This window comes from Apostichopus japonicus, chromosome 8 (genome assembly GCF_037975245.1).
Source record: "Apostichopus japonicus isolate 1M-3 chromosome 8, ASM3797524v1, whole genome shotgun sequence".
Classification (NCBI taxonomy): domain Eukaryota; kingdom Metazoa; phylum Echinodermata; class Holothuroidea; order Aspidochirotida; family Stichopodidae; genus Apostichopus; species Apostichopus japonicus.
The window spans coordinates 17,404,804-17,424,004 of record NC_092568.1 but is presented as its reverse complement, the minus strand read 5'-3'; the positions used below and the strand labels follow the sequence as shown (position 1 = coordinate 17,424,004).

Genomic DNA, 19,201 nt, shown 5'->3' with positions numbered 1-19,201 from the left:
CCCCTTGTCACTACTAGGTGAATGTCTCCCTTCTAGGTGAGTATCCCCTTACCATTAACAGGTGAGTAGCCCCTTGCCACTACCAGGTGATTACCCACTTACCAGGGAAGTATCCCTTCCTTGCATACGGCATGTACCCACCGTCCCCTCCCATTCTACTTCCTAAAGTATCAAGAAGAGCCTTTATACAGTAGTTGAGTGCCTTGTTTTCTGGTGGCTGTCAAAAGAAAGGCACAAAACCTGTAGATAATATTCTAACTTCTTAGTATCATAATCATCAGTTTCTTTAACTGTCCACATGGCTAATGCTCTCAGTTAGTGTGGAATGTCAACCAAATAATTATTTTGAGACTTCTCCAGAAAGTGTCTGTTTTGTGAGAATCTCATGGCATTGACTAAGTTGTACAGTAACCTCTGAGTACCTTTATGAGTCTCTGTTTACAAGTATACAGTATGTCCATACTACTGCAATGGTGTTCCCTTCATACCCCCTACAGTAGTACTGTGTGTTTTGAAAACATCTAGGTAATACTGTACATTGATGAAAATTGACCCTTAATCTTTTTCAAGAAATTTGTTTTCCTCATTTTTTTATAAAATTTACATTTACATTGATTTTTTGAATTTTGAATTTTTTGAAATTTGAATTTGATATTTTTATGTGTGTTTTGCTCCTCCTTTCCCTATTAAAGCTGCTAACATTGTAGCACTCCACCCCCAACCCATCAGAGACTCCACCCACTTAATCCTCCGGACCTCCGCAATCAGGATCTGACTCTGAGATCTTAATCCTCCTTTTGGGAGATCAGATCTAGGGCTCGAAATCAAAATAACAAGAGTGAAAGCTCGGTGGATCAAGGTGACTCGAGATCAGGTTGACGTCTTGTCATGTTTCGTGTCGTAGAGTCGAGCTCAGTTGATACAAAGGTGCATGCAACCATTACATGGGGAAACATTGATGTGATTCGTATTTGTTCTAGGTAACTTCCTGTTAATTTTAATGAAATGTGTGGTGTGAAATATTTGTGGTTTTGCAAACACACAGCTCTTAAGATGGGAGGATCAAGCACTCTGAATTGTCTTGTGTTTGTTTGAAATGTCTGTCAGAGAGATTGTTAGATTTCAAAGAGTTCAGATCATGGAATGTGGGATTGTGAGTGCAAGAACTTTGGACTTGCCGCAGGGCAAATTTTAAGGAATCCCTTCGGTAACAGAAGAGGTGTAATGAAACCTTATGATATGCCAAATTGCTGTGAATTTAGAGACAAATGATGAGAGAGTGTGATGTCCATTAAGATAAATCTTAACTTTGTACTTTTCATAGCCTGCAGTTGAAATTGTACGCAGTTGAAATTATTTTTAATAGCCGTCATGTCAATTTATAATATACTGTAGGTATAAAATTCCAACGCAACAGAGAAAATGTTAGAGGTTTACTGTCTACAGTGTTAAAGATATCTCCTCTCACAGAATACCAAAGAGATGTGAAGATGCTTAGGGCGAGTTGATCTTAATTGTTGGTTTTTCTGAGAAATTCCATGGTGGAAGGAAAATCCAGATATAATTCAAAATTCCTTCAGAGATGGAACAACCACTGAAGTGAAAGCTGAGTCAGAAATGTCGGCTCAGACTTCAGTTTGGTTTCATCATGTGTTAGCGATTCTGGTTATAATGTACCAGAAGATGAATTACCAGTGTGTCAAAGAGGAGGAGGTGTAACTAGGAATTCAGAAGAGCCAAAAGGCGAGAAAATAGTATCGCAATCTGATAGCATTACATTATTCATGAGTAAGACGTTTTCTTGCTACTGACTGTTAAGCGTTACATTTTAGTACGAGTTTTCTCAGGGTATGAATAAAACCAGAGGAATGGCCATTGTATGTGTGAATGTGTACAGTGTATATGGAAGGGCAGATATACAGAATGATATACGTAAACTAGTGATATCTGTAATGTATAGATTTTTTAAATTATGCATGTAAACTTACTCTAATTGCCCAACAATAAAGGGATACATTACCTGTATGTAGCTGTACTATGGAGAAGTTGTTGTGCCCTTAGCCCATGTATACTTTATGTTAGGTTTACCATGTAGCTTTAATAGGGCAAAGAGGTATCATAAGTAAAGAACAGCACTTTGTTCGGCTAAACTTTTCTCCTTCGGAGAAACTTGTAGATGAGTCGTTTCCATAGATGATCGACACAATGACTCGATGCATAATTGCAAAACAAAGAGATTTCCTTCCATCTCCTATCGGTTGGGACATTCTCCCAAAACAGAAATTAGAATTTCAATCCGTGGATGTCGGAGGATGCCGTTCCAAAAACAAATGTATTGTATTTTTATTAGTGTTTTACTTCAGCATTCAGTGTATTGATTATGTTTGTGCTCGGTTTTAGAAACCAATTCAGCCATAGGATGTGAATTGTGAAGTAAAGTGTACACGTGCAAGACCAGTCTTTGAATTTGCTATGACTTACTGTGCTGAATATTGAGAAACTTACTTTAAATCATGATGTAGATCCCTCACTAAACTCATTCAATTTGATGATCAAAAAGAAAGCCTTTGCTTAAAAAAATCTTGACTTGAAGTGTAATGTAGTACATTTACTTTGCTCCTTTCTAACCTGTCTCCACTCGACGTTTGCACTTTTCTCATTTCCCTATAAATCTACTTTCTAGTAAGATGTTTGCACTCCGCACTCAAATCCTACATCCAAGAACTCAGCCCAGTGGATCCTCCTCCTTCCAAATTAGTACCATTCGGGAAGAGACCCGAATGCTATTTTTAAGCGGAGCTTCCCTTTTGTCTGGGTTTTACTTTACCTCAAGAATAATGCTGCAGATATACACAGCTGAACTAGGACTATGTGAAGAACTTTTAGAAAGAAATCTGTCACAAAGAAATTGAAATGTCAGAAGTCATCTTTGGTTCCTTGGCTGTATCATTAAAGAATAGAAACTGGGTTTGACAAAAGTTTAAGAGTTGTTTGATAGAAAAAGAAACAAATTCAAAACAGCAGTTACAGAATGTATGAAACACATTGGTTTTGTTTATTATTTTAGACATGCATAAAAATGGTAATTAATGTGCAGTTGGGAGTCAAGTCCTGATTTTCTTGTGATAATTAAGAGTATATACTGGGTGTAAACACCATTGCTTGAAGATGCAACAACAAAATTACTATTTGTATCTTCTATGAGACATCACATCATATTAAGTACCGTAGGTGACCATTTCATGAAGTTCTATGGTTCTCTTCTCACCAGAGAGAGTCTCTAGTCTATTCAGCAATATATTGTGCAAAAGTGGACGGTTTTCTTACATCAAATCATCCACCAAATAGATGTTATTTTGCAATCAGCCCCGATCCTTTTATACTGTAAAGCAGGCTAGGCTAGGAACATCACTGTGACTGTGTGGTAGGTCCTGAACAAGTTGAACAAAGTGGCTTTTCTTCAAGATTTTTCTTGGTGATCTTTGTTGTCGCCATGGAGTTGCTCATGGAATGCATTTATCTCCCTTTTACTATATTGTTGCATTTTTAATATTGATAATTTCTCTTTGAGATGAAATAATTGAAACAGTTTGGAATAATGGCTCATTTAATGTTCTCTGAATTGGAGGTTTTTATAAAAAATGGACGTTTTTGTAGAAACGTTATATTCCTCTTTGTTTTTTGTAAATTGATATGTCTCCTCAGTTACCGTTCTGATGTCACTACTCACTACATATGTCATCGCCAGTTGCATTGAAGAAATTCTTAAAATCTTTCAAACCTGTCTTTGTATACAATAAAACATTCCATGTTGCTTCCACTCAGTGATGCAGAAAAATTGTCTCAAGTTTTTGATGTACAGTATCAACTTCTCCCACAGGAATATCCCCTTGTAGAATTTTTTTCGTTTTTTTTTCTCGCAACAGAATGACATTTCAGCTGCATACAGTCATAGAACGTTATCAGTGAATATGAAATTGATGTGAAAACCAGTCGTTTTTTTTCCCTCTCACCATAGTTTCATTTCATATTATAAATTAAGACTTAAGAGAGGATTTTTTTATTCATATCTATCTTTTTACATTCCTTTTCTCGTCATGCAGGGAGAATACTGAAGAAGCTACTTCATGTTGGAAACTGTCTGAAGGTTTGTAATCAAATAATATTACTTTTGATGATTTAAGTACTCCCTGGGCTTTCTTACTTGTCTGTAGTCTACTGTTGCACTCTCCTTGCTTCATTGATTTAGAGATACAGTGTCTCTTTGATCTCCCTTTTATCCTCGACCAACATTTCTTTTTTTTTCTTTCTTCAAAGTTATTTCCGCAAATGTAAAATATAGAAAATATGCATCTTCATAACGAACACGTAGATGAACAGATCAGTTGGGAGGAAAGGAAAATGGGTGGGGCACCAGGTGTGGATCATAGGGACTGTAGTGAGGAGATCCATATTTTATGTGACTGGACATCTGCTCTCATATTTGTCCCATGCACCATGAAAAGGGGGAGATTCAGCTAACATTGTAGCACTAGTGATATAGACCAATTTCTTGTTGATTGCACTTCTTCACTTCGCTCCTCGCTTACCTGTCTCCACACAATCTCAGCAGTCTAGTTGTGGGGTTGCAAACAGACAGTATGTAATGGTATATCCATATATATATATATATATACACATTGACAATCTTTTGTTTCAAGCTATTGTAAGTTATTCAAATTGCACGTCTAGCATTTTCTTTCACTGTCTTGTTATCTAATTTATGCTTTTACAGAGCTCAAAGCAAGGATAGCTTGTATACCAAAATGTCTTTTCATGAAACCCACAGTGGATGCAAGATTCATCTTTCTTCTACACACAAAAGTCTCCCCCCCCCCCCCCTCTTCCCTAACCTCCCCTTCTCTGACTAAATGTGACTAGCCTTTGTGGCAGACTAAACCATGTCTGTGACTCATTTCAAAATCAACAATCGGCAAATCATGGAGCTGTACATTTCACACTCAACTATTCGTATGTTACCCATCTGCCTACCTACAGTCTTCTCTTTAGTAGGCGGGAAAGCTGAACCACATCTTCCTTCAATAAATCTATAGGATTTTATTTTTCAGTCCTATTTCCCTGTACACACCACCAAACATGTTTATATGTACTGTAGCGTTGGTGTGAAGAACAGTACACACACACCTTATACGTCATAGTGATCCTGCGTAATAGGTATCCATAAATTGTCCATGCCACCTTGCCAGACCTGTCATTAAGAGAGGCTTTGTCCAAATAGCCTGACTTTGTTGATGACATTCAATTGTCAGGTTTTGTTTGTGAGTCATAATAGTGCACATAGTCGTAATAGTAAATAAGCCAGAAAAGCAGAGTAAACATGATGTGCACTATAAGAGACAAGAATCTTTAAGTAAGAAGAAAAGAAAAAGAAAGAAGAGAAACAAGAAAGAGGGAGTTGATAGAGGAATAAGATCTTTCTCAAGATCATTACAGTAATTCAGTATTGTTTTTGTCTAGGTTAATTAAATTTTCTTGTGAGGTTTCTTGTGGTCTTTAAAAAAGATTTGTTTTTACATCCTCAAATAGCAATTCAAGATAGATTGATGTTGCAATGTGAGAAAATTTAAGAAAAATATTGTAAAGGTAAAATTGTGAAAGAGAAGCATGTTAACATCTTCGTAAAATATTGCTTTCAATTCTACAAGCTGTTTCGTTATGGTCCTCTTCTGTCATTACAAAAAATGTAGTTTTGGCATGTTACAAAATAACTGTCTATTGCATTAGAAGTAATCTTTCGGTAAATGATATCCTATTTTAGTCTTTGTGAAGCAGGAACCGGAGAAAGAAAGAAATTGCCAAGAAAGAGAAGCTATGTTTGAGTGCAATTGTTTTGATTGGGTAAAAACAAAATGTATGTATATATTCACCTATGTATGAATAATATCATTGATAGAATATGAATATGTCTTGGCCAACAAATGGAACGACTAGTCAAGTCTTTGCACGCGACAAGAACATTAGTCTAAGAAATCAAAACAATACAATCTATTTGTTCATGATCTAACGACTCATGTCAAATGATCTCTAAACGTTGCTGACATTATTTCTTATACATGTGAAACGAACAGCGGAAATCTGCTGGTGAAATAACAAACTACAGAAAAGTGCAGACAAATTAATGGCTTGAGAGGGATTCAAGCCAATGACCTCTGTGTTACAAGCCCAGTCGTTGGTGATTCCAATATAGCTATTTCTTTGTGGGGAGGGGCGGGGGAGAGGGAGGGGGAGGGGGAGGGGCAGGAGGGGTGGCAGTCAGACACAACAGTACCTCACATACCATGTAACTAGTCGATCTCGTCTCAATTTCATTCGGTAAAACCCAAGAAAATGGCAGGGAAGAGAAATTTGGCTTTGGATTTGAATCCCATATTGAGTCGTAAATCTCTGTACTCTTTTCCCATTGAAATGATTTCTTGTCAAACTCAACTTTTATAAGGAAAGCAATTGCAATTATGGAACAGATCAGATGCAAAAATTAATTGCTTAATGGAAGAATAATATATCCTGTCGACCATTGCAGTTTCTAGTGTCTGAACTTGCATTTAATTCACCTCTGCTGTCTTTGCCTGTATCACTCAACATAGTTTTAGTTGTGAAATACTTGAAATTTCCTCATTTTACTTTCAAATCACCATAATTACTTGGCAGTCTAGCCAGTGGTTAGACACATCCTTTTCTGGCTGGGTATAAATTCTGCTGATCATTGAAGTGAAAGCTGTCAACTAAAACCGGAGCTATCTTAAAGGAATAAAAGAACAGTTGGTTTACAATATGGAAACTATTTGGTCAACTATCCAACTGTTTCAGACATTAGTTCCTCTGTATTATTGGATGACTTGCTGTATATATTGCAACAGAAGACATATGCAGAACTCATTTATTTTATTTTTTTTTAAATTTCCAAACATGAGGCTGGAGGGACGAGGTTAAGGGGGGGGGGGAGAAATGGATTCCCCTATCCCTTTAGTCCATCCCTTTAGGTACTATTATATTCTGTTAGGCCCATTCATGATTTTCTTATTATTGTTTAATATTGTGATAGTGATGCATAGTTTCCCCTTGATTGTTTCATTCTGTGTTCTATTTCTATCATTTTTCTAAAACTAATAAAGACATATATCAATTTCAAAGTTTTACTCCTAACTTTCAAATGCATCAATGGTCCATCCCCCACATACTCACAAAGTCTTTTCCTCATGTACAACTCAGGTCGCCACCTGCACTTTAGTACTAAACGTTGACTTGCTCCTCCTACTCTAGCCACAAAGTCCTCTGGTAGTTGTGGTTGTCAGTCTTATTCTGTTTTTCCTGTGGCATAGTCTGCCTCCCCCAAGTTAAAGAAGCTGAATCTCTAATATTAAAGCCTTACAATGAGACTCATCTGTTCTCAATGTTATACTTTTTCTATCTCTGCCTGCCCTCTTTTTTTTTCTTCATTTTTTTTTTTTTTCTTTTTTTTATTTCAGAATTAAGTGTGTGGTGCACTACATAAGAATGGTGTATTATGATCATTTATTATTTAGTTTCTATGGTTACCATTATTATTTAATTTTTGATCTTCTGTTTTTCTCCTTGTCAGGTTCGTCTGGATGGGATGCGTCTCTTCCTTCTCTGGTTCCAAGTCCTTCAGAACAATTCTAGTCATGAGTGCTACCTCATATATGCCACTCTGGTTCCAAACTTCCCCCCTCCGGAGGAACTTCAAGGAACTTCTTTGGAAGGGGTGATGGTGCAGGGGTCAAAGGTCATATCCAATTCTGAAGGTTAGACTTCTCTCCATTTCTCACTTTGCCTGTGTCCACACAGTGAGAACACTCTGTATGTAATATATGTCTAGAACAGTCTACAGTATAAGGTGCATTTCTCATTGCTAATACCACTCTATACTTTGTTTTCAATCATGTTCCAATACACTCATACTGACAGTATGAACAGTTCCGTACTTTTCTCATACAAAAGTATTATTCGTAGTGTTCAAACTATCAGACGAGTGCTTGATGCGTGACACGAAAGTACCTAAATAGATGGCACTGTCCCAACCAGCCTGTCTAGATCATTTTCCAATGCTAATACCACTCTATAACTATCCTCTCATATCATGCTTCAAAGCACTCGTATCGACAGTACGTAAAGTTCTCTATCTTTATCTGAAAGAAATCATGACAAAATTCATACTACTCATACTGTCAGTACAATTGCTTTGAAGCATGATATGAACTCACCTTGTTACAAAAGAATCGTGCCAACTGAGTGATCGGTAATACTGTGACCCTCATTACAGGGAGTACACTCTAAGACGTGCATTACCTGTCATTACCCTTCTAGAGTCGATGATGGTTAGTATTTCTCTCTCTTTTCCAGTTCCGGTCGAGGAGACAGAAGTGCAACCCATCATCCCTCAGCAGCCGGGAGAGAAGCAGCCGGAGAACCTGACCAAAGTAATGTTAGAGTCCTTGTTACGATACAGTGTCGCTGAGGTGAGATTCATAGCCCTGTATCTAAGGCATTACAGAGAATACGTACACACTAAAATGGATGACGTTCTTTAGTAATGGTTGTTGAAATGTTGTTGAAAGTGTTGCACGATGTATCTTCTATGATATCTGTTTAATCTTCTCTTCTTGTGTTTCTTTGTTCCATTGTGTTAGCTTTAAGCAAAATTTTTGCATCTGTGTTGGTAAATTTCAGTGTTCTTCGCAAAAATGATTCCCATGATAATAAAGTTTGTTAACATTTTGGCTGGTGAAGTTTTATTTCATGATGATGACAGAAATAGTTCAAAAGTGTGAAAATTTCCACTTTGGGATTGCTTGTGTGTTACTTATGCTAATTAATGTGGAAAATGTGGCAGTGACAACATTTTCAATACTCTATGAAATCATGGCTCCTTTCCCTGATTGGGAGCGATTCTTTGACAAAATGTTGGAGGTCGTCTTAGTTTGAGAAATTGCATTCTTATTTTCGGTAATATACCGAAATTTCTGGAATTTATTTTGCTCTGGATTCAAAAATCTGCTTTCAGATTAATACCAAGTTGCATAGAGTTGCAGGGTTTTATATTTCAAGTAATTATCGTGTAGTAAATTTTATTATTGTTCTTTTTTGAAGTGGTGATAGAAAGTTTATGATGCTGGTTCTTTGTGCATTAATGTATAGAAACAACTGGTATATTTCCGTACTTGGTTCTGTAATTTATTGTGAGTAGAATTTTGTTTTCTTTTTCAATAATTGTGAAGTGTTTACCCCTGCGGTAGTCAGTTGTTCTTCGATAATGGATGTTGTTAATAACGTCATGCGTACTATATCTCCCTCATTCTGTTTTTTCCTTTTTGTTCGGCCAGTCGTTGATGATTCACAGGGTAGGTATAATTTTAATACAATTCTGCATCTTCTTATTCTCACCTACCATTCAACATTTGCAGTGTCATGATCCATAACATAAAATCTCGATCAGATCAACTGGTCCATATTCTCTTATGTCGTTGCCCGAAAGAGGGTGAGGTGAAAGGGGACTGACTGTCATAAAATCTCCAACTGTGTCATTTTTGGACGACACTCAAAAAGGCTCTCGTGTCCAACTCCCTTGCATCCCAGCCTAATCATTTGCATGACCGCAATAAATAATAATGTCTAGTGTGGCATCTGAAGATGGTTCATTCCTTTACTCTTGGAATAGCGGGAATGACATGAAATTTTGCTGAGTAAAAATCAACATTGTTTGGTTCTACAATTACTAAATTAGCATGTATTTAGAAGTGAGATGCCTAAAGATCTTTGGACCTTCAACTTCAATTTTTTTTAAATTATTTTTGTCTGGAAATGTGTAAACAACCCCCACCCCCCCTCCCACCTGCCGACGTACTTAATACAGTGTGTAACTTCTCCGTCTTGGGCATTCTATAAAATTATACAAAATTGTGACTCCTTCACTATGGGGTATTAAAGAGGAACAGTACAGTGCTCTGTGAAACTTTGGGTTCAAAAAGTTATCATTTGTAGTCATTTTACCCTTCATTGCCCTAATTATTGTTAAGTACAACACATATATTGAACCCATCACATCTAGGAAACTTTGACATAAAAAAGAGAGGTACAATTTCTTTTTTTCATTCCGTGGGCAAATTTTTGTAAGACATTTACAAAACTCAAAATGATGGAAACGCCACAGATACAAAGAGGTGCAGGGAAGAGGTAAAGAATGATGACCTTTACAACCCAAAGACCCATGGTATTTGTTTCCATTTGTACAACGAGGAAGTTAAGTGCATCGCAAACCATGTAGGTGTTTGTCCTCAGTCGTAATAGTGACTCTAACACATCCATACCAGTCAGTCATCTGTTTACTCTTGATGGTAACAGTTCGTTTCTAGTAGTAGAGAACTCGGCTATTATAGTCCCAACGGCCCATCTAATATCTCTTATTTATCACACACCCTCCATAATACATATATATATATATATATATATATATATATATATATATATATATGTCAATGTCAGTATAGTGCACTACTACATCCTTTCCTGCCTTTATTCTGATAACCATTTACAGTATTTCACCGGAATTGTAGAGTATCTATTTCAGTTTAATTCTACCTTTTTCATCAAGTTTTCACTTAGAATGCCCTAGATCTCTCTGTGAACAGCCGTATCTTGTAAATCTTTCGGCTGTTTAACTTAATAATTATTATACCTTGACTCACAAATTTTTACTAATTTTACTGATTCCAAGTTGTAATCTGAAGACACTAACCTGACATTATGTGTAATGACACATGTTATGAGACTTTGTGTTAGTCCTTGGAATGACATGGTGTCGACAACGACTTCAGTAACTCGTGAAGTGCTGGTATATATGTATACATTTTTTGTATACTCAGTTTTAAAACAAATTAGTAATAATAATACATAAATATAAGTCAAATTTGGCAAATATATTTCTTAAATTAAGGTAGAAAATAGTCAAGAAATGGAATATGCACATGGGTAAACTTGTGGTCAGATGCATGAAACCGCTCTTGATCCTTTCTTGGGTAGTGTATACTTGGTGGCAGCTGTGTATACAAGTTTATACATGGACTCACTTGTATTATTGGCCATTCTCTGGTCAATAGCTTGGTTTGAAAATGAGAAAAATAAGGCGACCCCAGGGCAGATTTGGTTATTCTGAAAGCACAAGTTTTTTTTTTTGCACATTAAGGTTTCACCCATTTTCTTCACCCCCTTAATTGCCAGCTACATTTAGTTGTGTTATATCATTACAGGTAAGTGGGACAAGGAATGATGTCCAATCATTTTTTTTATTTAATTGATTTCCTAATTTGCATTTTTGATTCTTGATTTTTGCCAAAAGAAGGTGAGAGTAAATACCATCGGTGCATGCATATCACTGCCTATTATTATTATTATGTTCTTTTTTTTTCATTTTAAGACCTGGAGGTAGGTGACATCTGTCATTAAAATTTTCTTGTGTTCAAAAAAGTTTGAAGAGATAAATTAATTTCATCAATGACAGTTCAGATATTGTCTTTTATCTTGAGATTATTATCATAATTGAAGTTGACTTATTGGGTACTGTAGTTTTAACATATTTTCACAGAAATATTCTCAATTCAGTTCATAATACAGAACATCACTCCATTTGTAGCAACCTCCTAGTAACCATGTTTGCAGCTTTTCGTGCCTTTGAGTACCCATTTTTTTTGGGGGGGGGTGGGTTTCAAGATTTTTAGTAGTTAAAACATACGTACATATGCCAGTACCGAGTTTTAGCACACATATGGTACATACAGTGCAGTACATATGGTCGACCATTATACACAATACACACTGTGCAGTGCTGCACTAACAAAGCCAGTGTTTTCTTTTTGGAAAGTTTGACCAATCACATTACTCCTTACAAAAATCAACAAAGCCTGATAAAATCTAAATTGCGGGAATCCCACAATAGCGCATTCTAATGCATACACTGGTGTGGATCCAGTGGGGGAGGGGGGCGGAGGGAAGATAAAGTACTTGTGTGAGTTGTGACTGATTACAACGATGAAGTAGAACAAAACCTTAACGAACTGACAAATGTGCAATAATATGTCAATGAGTGTTAGATAACATATATATAAGATGAAGTGCTCATTTTGCATCAAGAGTAGGCCATGCTAGGATGGACTGGTCAGGTGTTGTTGAGTGTTTGGTGTTTTCGAGTGTTTGGTTTAGAACTATGCTTACATTGATTGCTAGAGGTGCAGGGTTATAATAGCATCAGTCAACGAATAAACTTTCAAGGGCTCAGTTTGCCTCAAAAGAAGGCCAGGCTAGAATTGACTTGTCAGGTGTTGTAACTTATCTTCTAGTAAGAATTACCTCTTCATTGAAGGTTAGCAGTGCAGGGTGGTTCTTAGCCTATCATTGAAAAGCATTTCCAGATTTACATCACTGTTACTTTACATGTCTGTCATACTGCTTGATTGTCTGTCTGTCTGTCTGTCTGTTTGCTCATTTTAATTTGATCAAGTTTGTGTTACATTCTTTGTCCTTCATGTAAAGTGTTGTATTTCATTCGTAGTTATTGTTACAGTTTGTTCTGTCATTTTTAAACTGAACAAGACTCTATTTACTTGCACTGGTAAAAGTTTGATTGAAATATTAGCAGTATTATGCATACTTCGGAAGGAGTATATCCCATAGCATCTCTTGATGCCCAAAAAAATAAACAAATTCCTTGCAGTATTTGCGATGTGGAGGCATCAGATGGACAAAATTGACTGGCAATCTACCTTACTGTAGGGTGTATACACCTTGAGTCTCATGATGCAAAATAACAAAATCCCAGCAATTTTTGTAATATGTAAAGCATCAGTTTGTCCAAAATGACTCTGGTACCCTCTGATTATAAAAATATGCCCCGTCTGTGGGATGTAACCCATTGCATCTCTTGAAGTAAATAACATCAGCTTTGCAATATTTTTGAATTTGAAAGTACCAGTTAAATAATTCCATTCAGCCATAAATACATAAATTACTGAATATTGCTGTATTTGTGAGCTATGCTTTTAGAAGTGAAAATGATATTACAAAATATAACAGTTGAAGTGTTTGTGTGTGAACTGTATTAAAGTAACAGATAGAGTAACAGTGCAAGATCAGGGAGGATGGAGAGAATGGAGACACAGCAATCATTTAGCCAGTGAAGATGATTTGACAATGGTTGGTTGTGGCATTGTCTCCAACCGCCTATTAAAATGACAATGCACTCATCTGACACTGCGTATTGTGTATTGTTGTGAGCTCACTTTTCAAAGAACAATATACATTGCCGACTTGCATCAAGTGTGCTCGGGTGATTGAAAGATGTTCCCCTCTAGGAGTCTTTCATTCTCTAAACAGGACCTTCTTTAAATGGTCTCTGGAATATCTGCAAGAATAATCTAGAAAATAATATATAAACTTGTTGGATCATTCACAATATTTAAAAATATGACCAGTCCAAAAATAATCAAATGGAGTGATATTTAGAAGTATAGAGTTTTTAATTCTCAATTGTTTAATTTATAATTTTGTTGATATTTATCAGTCATGGTTGGAAACCATTTCAAAGCCTAGGTATTGATTGAGGATCGTCAAAAATGTGATAAAGGCAGTGTTTCGTTTAAAAAAAAAAATCAATCCCACCAACAATGGATGAAGCTATTAATAACCAGGACTCGGACATCAGAACGATTCACCAATTCTCAATAATCTATTGACAGGGAAAGAATTCATCTGAAAGATCTTCTTGGTCAGACACACTATGACTGTATGTTTCCGTACACGAAGCTCTGGAACATATTGAAAAGAGAAACAATTGTTAGCCAATTGACTATCTACTGCCAAAATATAGTTGCAAATATTTTTTTTCAATTGAATTATCTGGTCATGTAAAAAAACAGCAAAGGGAGAGATTTTAACATTCCATTCGCCATTTATGTGGAGTAGAAAAAAATTATGTCAGTGATAGAGCAACCTTATATTTCATTCCTAATTCTGGTTCAATGAGTTTAAGGTAAAAAAAAAAAAAAAAAAATTTAATACCATATTTAGATGGGCACCATATTGAAGTCAATATTTTCTCTATCCTCAAGACTGACAAATTTTCCCTTAAGTACCAATTAATTCTTACTAAAGATGCATGCGTCAGATGGTTTTAAGGCACTTACTTTTGCATCTTGAGATTCCAGACGAAAAGAATTACCTGAATTATTTCTCATCTAAAGGAATATTTAATGTTACAAGTCATGTGACGTCGTTGAACCAAAATGTTACAGACTCAAGAGTGAATAAAAAAAACCTTGCTTTGCATATTGAACAGTGTAAAGAAATATTTCAAAAGGGCAACATTGAAAAAGATAAAAAATGACAAAACATGCAAATTATATAATGAATATACATGTCATAAAATTGATTTAACTTAAGAAAAGACAGAAAGACTAAAATCAGAATTTCTTCATTTTGTTAAGTTTCTTTCTTTTCTGTTATAGGTTTGCCGGATGGAATGGGACAACGACCGAAGAAGCGAGAATGCCTTTATCTTTCTTTTGACTTGCTTCAAGAGGTTTTACCTACCAACTATCTTCCCAGAGTTTGATACTTCCACAAGCCTGTATAAATCCTTCCACGGTAATGTATCACATTCAAACGTATTTTGGCAATGTGAAATTTATGATAGCCCGCTTGAATTCTGCAGACATTACAAGAATGTGAAAAAAAAAATTTAAAAGCCAATGTTTTATCGATAAATCAATATTGATTAAGGAGCCGAAGACCTGCATGTTGACAGTTTAAGGATTTTGTTCATGTGGTAGGTGCTGAAATGATTCTATGAAAACATTTAAAAGCATAGGGAAGAAATTTATGTGACTGACTGTTTCTGTTGAATATTTGCAGCATAATTGCATGTATTTTGATAGTGATTTCTATTCTGAATGGTTTTCTGTGTAAGTTTTTTTTTCAGGCTATGATTTTGAATGCACAGGAATTAATTGCTGTTGTGAAGTCTCATATGCACTTGCTAGATGCAGTTTGGATGAAAATTTGCATTTTTTAATTTTTTTTTCAAATGTGAAAAATTTCATAAGTATTTACCATTTCTTCATCAAAAAGAGGGGTTGGGCAAATTAAATGTCATCATTTTTAATTGATTGGATGCATGCATAAGTGACACCACTTCCAAAAAGGAAACGTGTATTGTGAGAGAGAAAAACAGTTTAATTAGTTAAAGTTCATTAATTAATAAAACAAAATTCAAAATGGTTAATTATTGAGTGTCATATCTTCAAGAGGTGTAGCTACCTTATTTATAGCCATGGTTTTCATCAGTTGAAGGCACACATTAAAACGGATGTCTTCTAGTCAGCAACATTTATCTGAAGACTTAGTTTGTCTATGGTCTTCATCATGCAGTTTTCCTTTCACTGCCTTGTTGTGTAATATTGCATATTACTGTCTGTTGTAACGTCTAGCCGAGTGGAAATCAAGAACCTCGTAATCACATCAAACACAAGCGAGGCATGACTAATTTTATTTCAGTTAATCATGATTTACGTACGCTAACTCTATATTAGGAGATCCTGGGCAGCTTGTCGTGTAATTTTTTATGTTCAGGCATATTTCCTTTAAAACAAAGGTGAAACTATCATAATGTAAACTTATGAACAAGTATTGCCAGGTCTTTTTCAAGCCTGGCGATAATGTTTGGGTGACTGGTGTCACTTTGACACTGACCTGGTCAGTTTGATAAACTTAGCTGTTTTAATGTCAGCAGAGGGTATAAAGTGGAAGATGCAATGAAAACTATTCCCTGTGAGACTTATAATGATATGAATCTGGATTCTTCAGGACTCAATACGTAATGTTATTGAATTTGTTGGACTGATAGATGAAAAAATTGCATTTATAGTGGGGGTGGGGGGGGGGGGGAACAGGTAAGGTATTGTTAAAAAAAACATACTAAAGTTGTGAGTGTACAGTCTTGTATCAAGCAAGGCCTTCTCACTTGTCTTTACATCAATTAATCCTTGGTCATTGGTAACTCTTCACACCCAAACACCCAAGTGTAAACAACTCAAACAGTTGCTTTGGGAGCACTGTAGTGCACCACGTGTACGTGTCCCCTGGGGGGACTTCCCATAGGCTGCAGCCACAAACTATATTTAAAATTTTCTTTGCAGGTCCCCATTTATGCACATGGGTGGCCATTTTTGTAAAATAAATGCCCAAGAAGTGTTTCTTATTTGTATCTTTGCCTCTACTCCTTTTATATTTCATTTTATTTATTTATTTATTATTTGTTTATTTATCTATCTATTTACTTATTCATTTTATTTATTCATTTAAAATATTTATTTATTTAATTTTTGGTTGATCTACTGAAGGTATCCCAGATCTGACTATACCACACTCCCTGAAGGATAGGCAGGATGGTATGGTATCCGCCCTGGTGGCATCGTGTAAAGTCAGTGTCATACAGTGGGTGGTCAGCTTCATCACCACCAAGAAGAACAGAAAGCCCGCATTGTAAGTTTCATCATCATCATGCATAAATTAACCCTAAATGAGATTGTGTATACCACAGGATATTATTAAACAATTGTGCTCGCGTCTATGACCTGTAGAAGGATTTCTGTGGTTTCATCGGTTATTTGATAGATCGATTGTCTTGAAAATGTTTGAAACCGCAGATTATTGATGTTTAAACTTGAGGTTTTATAATAATTATTCATAAGGATTGAAGGTTGGCAATAAAGAATAATATTGTTGGTAAAACAAGTGATTTGAATTAATTGATTTGATTTGAATTGAATTGATTTTGATTATGATTGATTTTGATTTGAATTTGATATGATTTGAAATTTGATTTGAATTAATTGATTAGAATTGTCAGATTTATTGTTAATATAAGATATCACCAGTCCTCATTCCCCCCACCCCCAGTAGACACAAAAATGATACCAAAACAGATGACGAGGAAGAAGATGAGGAGGAGGAAGGGGCTGAAGAGAGGCAGGATTCGAGGGAAGACTCTCTGGAGAGGCACCTGGACGTATCATACAAAGATGAAAACAGCCTCAATGCCACACTGACCAACAGTGACCAATCACAGGAGCTGGACTTCCAGGGTGTGGCGGAGAAAGAGTTGGTGGATGCTGCTAGAGCTATGGTTGTGACAGTCTTTTATTCCAGTAGACTTAATGTCAACTTTGTTGTAGAAGTCCTCAGACAGGTAAGCTATGGTTGTGACAGTCTTATATTCCAGTAGACTTAATGTCAGCTTTGTAGTAAAAGTCCTCAGACAGGTAAGCTATGGTTGTGACAGTCTTTTATTCCAGTAGACTTAATGTCAGCTTTGCAGTAGAAGTCCTCAGACAGGTAAGCTATGGTTGTGACAGTCTTTTATTCCAGTAGACTTAATGTCAACTTTGCAGTAGAAGTCCTCAGACAGGTAAGCTATGGTTGTGACAGTCTTATATTCCAGTAGACTTAATGTCAGCTTTGTAGTAGAAGTCCTCAGACAGGTAAGCTATGCTTGTGACAGTCTTATATTCCAGTAGACTTAATGTCAGCTTTGTAGTAGAAGTCCTCAGACAGGTAAGCTATGCTTGTGACAGTCTTATATTCCAGTAGACTTAATGTCAGCTTTGTAGTAGAAGTCCTCAGACAGGTAAGCTATGGTTGTGACAGTCTTATATTCCAGTAGACTTAATGTCAGCTTTGTAGTAGAAGTCCTCAGACAGGTAAGCTATGCTTGTGACAGTCTTATATTCCAGTAGACTTAATGTCAGCTTTGTAGTAAAAGTCCTCAGACAGGTAAGCTATGGTTGTGACAGTCTTTTATTCCAGTAGACTAAATGTCAGCTTTGTAGTAAAAGTCCTCAGACAGGTAAGCTATGGTTGTTTACAGATCTTTAATTCCAGTAGACTTAATGTCAGCTTTGTAATAGAAGTCCACAGACAGGTAAGCTATGGTTGTGACAGTCTTTTATTCCAGTAGACTTAATGTCAACTTTGCAGTGGAAGTCCTCAGACAGGTAAGCTATGGTTGTGACAGTCTTATATTCCATTAGACTTAATGTCAGCTTTGTAATAGAAGTCCTCAGACAGTTAAGCTATGATTGTTTACAGATCTTTAATTCCAGTAGACTTAATGTCAGCTTTGTAATAGAAGTCCACAGACAGGTAAGCTATGGTTGTGACAGTCTTTTATTCCAGTAAACTTAATGTCAACTTTGTAGTAAAAGTCCTCAGATCATCAGGAAGCAATTGATATGTCGTTGAATGAACATAAAGTTAGTCAGCAAGTTTCCAAGACTGCTACTTACTTTTAAAAATTTTTTAAAACTTTAGCAATATGACTAAGAATGACCAACACGTACACTGTAGGAGAGATGTACAGGTTTGCTGAATAGAACAGCAGCTTTATGCAAGTAAAACTCCCATTTGGGCCTACCATTTGTGTTTGTTTTCTATATTTCAGTATCTTCAAAGTGAATGGAAGGCGATACCAATCTATCGTTTTTATGTTTTTGGTGGTATCTAGTAGTTAAAATGCAGTCATCAGAAAACCTCCAGAACTGATTTGGTTGTCCGAACAGAAATTCGGTGGTCTTGTACACCGGTTAAAAATTTGCCCTGCAAAAGAAAAGTCACTGCCATATTAATAAGGATGTGAAACCAGTCATGGTAACCTTACTGTGGTAACATTTTATGTTAGTAAATGAAGAACAAAAACTGACTAGGAAATGAAAACAAAGTAAGTAAGAGCAAAGAAAATTTATGGCCAGAACACGATTCGAAACAGTGACTCAGGATTACAAGCCATGCGCAAAATTTATTTCCTCTTTCCCAGTATTAATATTTTGTATACCTCGAGGAGCTGTAAAAGACAACAAGCAAATTTCTCAATTTCTTTATATATCTGCAGTTTACATTTGAAGTGCCAGTGGTACTTCCCTGTAGATATACTTGAGCTCTAACTTCCTTTATGCCACTTTCTTCTTTTTTTTTTTATCATTTTCTTTGATAGGGATTTCTGCTCCCTATGAGTGAGGCCACTGCTGTCAGAAAGGCTCTTAAAGTCTACAAGGATTGGATACAGGTAATAGAAACTAAG

General features: G+C 36.1%; 1 protein-coding gene across 11 annotated transcripts in view; it reads left to right on the top strand.

Moving 5' to 3' along the window:
* Window positions 1-19,201, top strand: part of LOC139970791 (ral GTPase-activating protein subunit alpha-1-like) — an 83,963-nt gene that overhangs the window by 18,917 nt on the left and 45,845 nt on the right. For 6 of the 11 annotated variants that reach the window (XM_071976794.1, XM_071976793.1, XM_071976792.1 and 3 more), the window contains exons 4-11: window positions 4,104-4,147; window positions 7,640-7,823; window positions 8,422-8,537; window positions 9,402-9,419; window positions 14,574-14,712; window positions 16,467-16,608; window positions 17,026-17,314; window positions 19,115-19,186. In XM_071976794.1, the coding sequence (XP_071832895.1) occupies window positions 4,104-4,147; window positions 7,640-7,823; window positions 8,422-8,537; window positions 9,402-9,419; window positions 14,574-14,712; window positions 16,467-16,608; window positions 17,026-17,314; window positions 19,115-19,186 (1,004 nt within the window). Of the gene's footprint in view, window positions 1-4,103; window positions 4,148-7,639; window positions 7,824-8,421; window positions 8,538-9,401; window positions 9,420-14,573; window positions 14,713-16,466; window positions 16,609-17,025; window positions 17,315-17,449; window positions 17,534-17,744; window positions 17,826-18,181; window positions 18,193-19,114; window positions 19,187-19,201 lie in introns of those variants that run through there. The other 5 variants (XM_071976789.1, XM_071976791.1, XM_071976797.1 and 2 more) reach the window with 5 other exon arrangements.